This window comes from Amblyomma mixtum, chromosome 9, assembly GCF_055824585.1.
Source record: "Amblyomma mixtum isolate Tamu chromosome 9, ASM5582458v1, whole genome shotgun sequence".
Classification (NCBI taxonomy): domain Eukaryota; kingdom Metazoa; phylum Arthropoda; class Arachnida; order Ixodida; family Ixodidae; genus Amblyomma; species Amblyomma mixtum.
Window position 1 is genome coordinate 71,726,397 of NC_143020.1, and position 7,824 is coordinate 71,734,220.

The window sequence follows — 7,824 nt, forward strand, 5'->3', positions numbered from 1 at the left end:
TGGCCAAGCAATGAACACTACAAAAACTAATATTTCGTAATTAACAGGCGCATTTTTAAAAGTAGATAAGTTTTCAAACAAAATGTTCTCGCCTAGATACTTTAAGAGGTTTTTTAATTGCATTTCGGAAAAGTTAAACCTTTTATTGGCGTCGTGTGTCGTCGCGTTTTCACTACTATGGGTTTTGCACACTGCGCTCGCGCGAAAGTCGTCTGCGCACACACGAACAGCGTTTTCAGAATGAAACGTCTTAGTAATGACACTCCGTGTTCCCGAAAAACTACGACTGTCTTGCAAGAAGTAGCTCACCGCCCCATGATGCTTTGAGCGTCCATGGTGGCTGAAGTGCAGCGCCTCCAACTTTCCCTCTAGGTAATAGTAAGAGACTATGTCTCGAGCCGTCCTTGTGCGACGGCGGTGCACATGAACGGCGGCCTGACTGGACTGGATTGGAATAGATTAAATTAGATTAGATTTAATTAGATTAGATTAGATTGTATAACCGATGCATCGCAACAAGTTTAACCACAAGCACCACCACCAGCTACACTACCAGCTGAACCATGGCGTAGGTACGGATATTGCTTTCGCAATTACCGGGCTGAACCCTTTCCGCTAGCCTCCACGTTTCTGCCCCACAGGTGAGTACCGGTAAGATACAGCTGTTGTATACTTTTCTCTTGAGGGATATCGGTAAAGGCAAGGCACTTTATTGATACAAGCCAACTGCAATTGGCCGGGGGTGTCCCCTATAGGCTGGATCTCCCGCCACCGTTACGTACACAAATGGGAAGCCTACTGAGAACGTTTGACTTATCGGCTCACCGGCGAAATTATCCGGGGTGGGCGACGTGGTGACCTCTGCGTGCGTGTTCTTGCGGACGAAAGGTGTGGTCCGAGGTGTGGGCTTGTTCTCATCCTTTAAGATAAAGCCGCCTCCACCTCCACCGCTCACTTCTGTCTCTCCTCCTCCCCCACCACCCTCCTCGTCCGAGCTGTCGTTTACCGTGCCGTGTTCGCTCGCTAGGAAAACGGCAGTAGAGGGCGTCGCCGCCGACTGTCAGCATCAACATTGAAAGACCAGTCAAGTTGAATGTGCAAGCAAGAGTGAAATTTACAGGGCTATAGGAAGGGTTTCTCACAGCTTCAGTTGCTAAAGGTTTTCTGTATCGTGACAGGTTCGGTCGCATGAAATGGCATCATCACGTGACCAACATGAGCGAATCAACCATGTTAATTACCATCAGTGAATTAACATTAGTTTTATGTGAATTAACAATGTTGTACTATGGACAGGGTGCGGGGCATTGCAAAAATTTCTTTGCACAGTCTATAGACTGTCCATAGACTTCTGTCTGCAAAGTGCATAGACTCTCTATATACAAACTCTAGAGAACAGTCTACAGGCAATCCAAGTCCTATAGACAATCCATTGATAATGTATATATTCATGGCTAAACACTTTTAGTATACTTTTGTGTATAGACAGTCTATAGACCATGAATAAAAAATATCTGCAGGCAGGCAATAGAGCCTATTAGAAGTCTATAGACTGTCTATGGACTGTCTATAGACCATGGGACTACTATTAACGCGATAGCGTTATGACTCCCCGTCCTGTGGAGAATCCGGCGTCGTCGTCGGTGTTGTGAGCGACAAATCCTCTGAGAAGGAACCTAGGTGGGCCACCTCAGTCACGTGACCTTATGACGTCACGAAAAACTGCTCACCGGATTGGGGGCAAACTGACCACCATCTAATCTAATTTAATCTATTTTAATCTAGTTTAATTTAATTTAATTTAACGGTGGCAGTACCTGCCATCGCAGGGCAGTGGCGCATCGCTGCACCGGTACTCCGCCAGGAGTGGTATGACGATTCCCAAGTAACTATGAATTTAAAGCCTAGAATGAAAGATTTCGCATATATGGGCTTCAACCCTTTATTTCTATGGCCTCATACACTTAAGGCGGAGCTTCTTAAGTGTCCCTCAAGCTTTAGTTCTTCTTTGGGCTCAATATAACGTATGTCATGCGACAGTAACGTTCACGTCACAGGTAATGACGTCATGTCACATGATTAGCTGTCCTCTGTCATACTGACCATCCAGAACTCTTGGCCAGACTAACGAGTCATGTTAACGGATTCTCGCGTGATTAATAATTGGCATCGAGCCATGCGAGGCTTTACAACACTTAAGCATATAAACCTGACTCCGTTGCACATGACAGCCATGACCCCGGTCACATGACTCTCACACCTGACCCTGAAAGTCGTGCCAAAGTACAGTCCTTCAGAGTTTGATTGCTTTCAAAGATTTTCCTTCGAAAAATCCGTCGAAAATCTCCATCTTATTTGTGTGCTTAGTAACAGCAGATTTTTCTGCTCCTTCTTGCTATGTTGATGCTTCTGCTACATTAAAAACGCACCTATTACGGAGAAATTTTGATTTAAGAAAAGCAGTTATTCAGAAAAGGAATCGGCGATCAGGGGGTCGAAATGAATGGAAACATTCAGTGATCCGTATTAGAAAACGGGTCTGAACGTCATCACAGTCTCCATATGAGAACGGCCCGTGGTGGTGATACCTCTGTTCCAGGTTTTGATTCCTTTGAGCTTATACAAGCGCCACTTTCACTTAAAGCTTTTTTTCGTTAGAAAGTGATGATCACTCGATAGAGGCAACTTCAATATGGGCTCACTGTAACCTGAACTCCCAAACGGACATTTTTTTTTTAAATATTAGCAAAATTTTCGTTCAGCACCCGTGCTGCAATCTGTCGGGAAACAAAGAAAAATGCTTTAGGCAAACCCTAATCGCTTTAAAGGGACAGTGAGGAGAGCTCTATTATTATTTTTTTCCTAGCAAAATCCGATAATTCGGCATTTCATGGCTTCGTTGCCACTTGGCCGGCAGCGAAAAATGCATTTATTTCTAAGGAATTTGGATTCGAACTTGAAAAAGTTTTTCCCGCCGCTCTGATTCAAACTTGGGACTCTCTTATGGGGACACAGGACTGAGTGACGTGAAACATGACGTGCACATGACGTACCGCAGACTCCGTGATTTCTGGTTGCCAGTAGTGCGGCCTAGCAGCACCCGAAAACAAATTACCACCGGCCGCATGCTGAAGCCATCTGTCGGCTATTGCGGCCGTCACTACCGCCGCTTCGTTTACGTTTGCACCGGCATTTTGCCAGCGTTACAATGGACCCCGTTCTCGAAGTCGTCAACGAAGTTCTCGCAAATGGACACCTTCAGCATACCGTGTACCTTGTTACCGTTAGCGGAATACCGGGAGCCCGCCTACCGCCGGTGAGCAGGCACTGATTGGTCCCGATGCTGCAGGCGCGCGCGTAGCTGCCGGGTATATGGCGCCATCTGGCGACGTCGAGAAGATTTGCGCATGCATTGGCTGCGCCTCAGTGATTTGTGGCTTCTCGTGACCCATTGTTGCTAGAACCATTGGTTCTGGCCACACTGTCTTGTCCTAGGACTTCAATACGCTTGTACTTGCGAGTTTGGCGTGTGGCGGCGATACCTGTATTTTGGTTCTTGCTCTTTTGTACGTTACAAGAGCTTTGTTGTCAGTATGAGGGGCGTTTTTGTAATCAGGAGCTGGTATTCTCTCGATACAAGCCAACTTCAATTTCTCCTCAGTGTCCCTTTAAACCACGCACAAAATGCTAAATACACACGACAAGATGCACTTGTCAAGAGCCAGAAATCGGGGTCGGCTTGTGACGATCTTGGCTAATCAAGTCTGCTAGAGAACAGACAGTCCGGACAATTCTAACTTGAATTGCTGAAAATTGACATCTTGGATCTTTCTGTCAATGTTGGCTTCTGTAAGGCCGCAAAAGGCGGATTTATTGAGTTTGATTAAAAAATACTTCAGCCACTCAGTTCAAACTCGTGACATCCAAATCGCGATCGACTCCGTAATAACCACTTGGAAGTGTATGTCGGTGTAAACCAGCCCTGGGCATACCTACTGAAACGTTCCATAGGAGACGCTCGTATAGAATTAAAGAAATAGGGAGTCCATAAATATGGAAACCGTATCCTGTCTGTAAGAGTCCATAAGCATTCCACATTTATATCTATGCGAACTTCATACAGTATATATGACGTCATACGGAGTCCGTAAGTTTCTAATCGCGCATCCATATTCCATAGTCTTACATAGTAGTCAATAGGCTTCCATAGTCTATACTTACTAGATATGCTCACTCCATAAAATCCATAAAAATGCGTCCGCTAGGAGGATAACGCGAAAATAATCTATCAGAAGGAAAAATACAGGAGGGGAACCGAGCAATGTTCACGGCTGTCATTAGCAGCCGTGTCGGCAGACGCGTCGGCAGCCGTGTCGGCATATATGTCCGCGTTTCTGCGTCGCTACTCAAATAAGAACTGCGCCGAGGGTGGGAATCGAACCACGGCTTTTGGCATTTAAAGCGGAGACGCTACCACTCCGCCACGAAAGATCAAGGTTCCAGCATGAATAAAGGCGCATCTAGTGAATGCATGGGTTTCATAAATAAAAGGAATAAAGAAAATCAAGAAAATAAAAATTAGAAAAACAAAATGAACAAAAATAAAAATAATATATGAATATAAAAGCAAAAACAATAAAACAAGAACAGTAGCAATAAAAATTAAAAAATATATATATGAAATATAGAAAAGTAAATAAAAACAGTGCGCCAGGAAAGGCTTTCGCCTTGCAGCACTTTAGACAGCCAAAGTGCCCCCTGAATTTTTACTGTATTCATTAGCTAACATAAAATTCGCCGCAGTTGTGACCCGGAGCGGGCTATATTCTTTCGAAACAGAAAGAGCTGCTAGTTAAAGCGCAAAGCTGTGTGGCTGTGTGCATGGGTTTCGCACAAATCATAACAAACTGCTGCTAAACACCTCATGTGCGGCGAAGTCACAGTGACGGGTGTACAGTTTCTCTGCGTTACGTCTGTCCCGATTCATCATCATCATTACCAGCTTGACTAAGCCCACTGCAGGGCAAAGGCCTCTCTCATGTCTCTCCAATTAACCCGGTCCTTTGCCAGCTGCAGTCACCGTATCCCTGCAGATTTCTTAATCTCATCCGCCCACCTAACTTTCTGCCGCCCCCTGCTAGGCTTACCTTCTGATGGAATCCAGTTACCCTTAATTTTTGCAGCGATGACGTAGAGGGAAATGCATCAACCTCGCATGCAAGAGGACCGGGGTTCGAATCCCGGTGCTACGCAATTTTCCGCCAGAATTAAAAAAAAAACTCTGCCTGTCGATGGAATTTCATAACCAGGCCTGGGGTGCGGCCTAATCTTGGTGACCAGAACCGACAACGCACTCCCTCTCCAGAACAGGATTTGGCCACTTTGGTGTAGTACTTTGCCGCAACCTTCTATGAACAAACTAATTAACCCTCGGCCCTCAGTCACCAGCAGCTGCGGAGCAACTGACCAAGGCGGCGGTCCGACCTGTGACGCAGCGGAGGGTGCTAAGAACCTCCGGCTCCGGACAGGCTGCCACTGGAAACTGAACCTTGCAACGTTTAACGCTACAACTTTATCGATTGAGGCTAGCCTAGCAGTGCTGTTCGAGGAACTAGCGGGTATTAAATGGGATGTCATAGGGATGTCCCAATTAACCTCGCACAAGCGCTAGCTCCAAGGCCCTGGGAGAACGCGTGACCTGAGGGGGCTCATTCTGGAGACGTCCCTCATCCCACCTGGATAGCGTCAGTACCTCTACGCCAACGCAGGTAATTCTGTATAAATTCCGAGCCTATTAATATATCTGTAATGTTGAGTGACCGTGTCTCCTTTCTCAATGCCGAGTAACAGAAAAATCATACACGTTGCTATTCCTTTGTTTTGACCACTCCTGCGTTTAGTGCCCACGTACTGCTTAAAATCGAGCCTACTGTTCTGGCTACGTATCTTCCAAGCGTCGTTGTTTCAGATAATATAGACGGCTTCAGGAATGGCGTTAACACGTTTCATTCTTCGATGGTGGCCGCTTAGGGAGAAATAATCCCTGCCTTTAGTCAGCAGCAACAAAAGAGAGGAGAGGTTTTCAAAAACCTGTTTCTCTAGCCTATAATGAAGCCGCTGAGACTTAGGGCTCTAATTTTACTCTAAAGTCAGAATTATGGTGAGTCGCCCTACATTAATGCGCATACGCTAATTACGACTGGTCGAACAGTGCGATAGAGGCGGAACAGAGGTCGACTCTGGTATCTTTTTCTCTTAACTCTAGTTTAAATGTACTACCCTTTGCGTCAAATTAAAAATAAATTTCAAACGCCTTACAAACCACCGTAATGAAACTCAGACACATTTTTACTACCCCGGGAAAAGGAAATGAAAGGGGTGTTTGAGCCGAGTTAAAGTATGAACCACAATGCCATCATGCCAGCAAGGATGATTCAGGTCCATCTGCGTGAAGTGACGGCAAATTGAGCTTTTTTATCTAGATTATGTTAGAGCTCACGTTAGGACGAAGAACCCTGCGCGTTGTCACACTAATTCAGGCCTGATCGGGAGAGTTGTGATGTCACACGTTCAGCTATGCAATGAAATAATTAAATCCTGATTGAAATTGTGACTATGAGGTCGTAGCATGACCCAAATGTGATCGTGATATGTAAGGATGTAAAGTAAATTAACTACGCTGGAAAGAGAATTGGGATAATAGCTAAACCTTCGGTTGCGACTCAGATACCCTACCGTTAGGCATTAACGCTCGTTCGCTCGACTTGGTAAAAGAGAGTCCTTGTGTGTCTTGTCTGTCACGCGGCCTAGTATGCATACTGATGTATGCGAACGAGCGAGTGAAATTAAACTTAGGTGCTAATTAAGAAAGAAAGTAGCAGATAACCATTAACACTAAGTTCATTAAGGAACACTTTAGTCCCTTAAGTGTCCCAGCAATTTTGACTTCATCAATCCATTCTTTGGCATAGGCGATATACCCTAGCCGGCTTCATGTTCCATGGGCTAGTGTAAAATTTTTCAAAGATGACACAATACGAGGTCGGTTATTTTGACGTCCCCTCAAGCTGCACTCGCACGGAAAGCTTGTGCTGGGAAAATATTATGCGGATATTCCGTAGTGCAAGTGGCTGTCCAGTCAGGACATCGGGGACCAATGTTGGGAATATATTGTCATATGCCAGTCCTTCAGAGGACCAGTGTGAAACCACCCCTTTTGCAATATTGGGCCAATTACCTGTGCTGCTTTGGTCGCAACGCGGTTGTTCCAATGTAGTCGTGAATGTAGTCGTGTGTAGTCGTTTTCGAAGCATGGACGTTAAAACTACGGGCTCGCGACTTCTTCAGTCAAAAATCAATCGAATGCGAAGAGTGTTTCTAATGACAGAATCCAGTAAGAATATAATATTTTTACGAATATTCGCGCAAGACGAATATTCGGGCGAAGCAGTGATGGGCTAGCGCCGGCTCTGCGGTATAGCGCGATTGATAAGAGAATTATAGCTATAGCTGTCAAATTACGCAACACTCACCCGCATTAGGGGATAATGAAAATAAGTTTTTAACACAATGACAGTGATGTTAAACGTAAAGGGATATTGCCTTCTGAAAACTACTATAGCGATAAATCTAGAGCCACATCTCCGGAGATGATGTAAGCGTGAATCATGGCCACCGATATTGGGCCTCAAAGCGGGGTTTCAGAAACCTGCTTGAAAGATACCGCGTCTCACGTACTTGGAGACCATGGGTGAAGACCGTGAACTCTGCGCGGCCTGAACCCCTGCTGAGTTTCCATACGACGAGTTTCGTAATTCCATACGT

General features: G+C 45.3%; 1 protein-coding gene across 1 annotated transcript in view; it reads right to left on the minus strand.

Annotated features, from left to right (window-relative positions):
- LOC149329636 (uncharacterized) overlaps positions 1 to 7,538 on the minus strand; it is a 39,248-nt gene extending 31,710 nt beyond the window's left edge. The window contains exons 1-2 of the mRNA XM_089559277.1: positions 7,533 to 7,538; positions 826 to 1,057 (exon numbers count right to left, since the gene is read on the minus strand). Of these exons, the coding sequence (XP_089415403.1) occupies positions 826 to 1,057; positions 7,533 to 7,538 (238 nt within the window). The remainder of the gene's footprint in view (positions 1 to 825; positions 1,058 to 7,532) is intronic.
- Between the last annotated feature and the right edge of the window lie 286 nt (positions 7,539 to 7,824).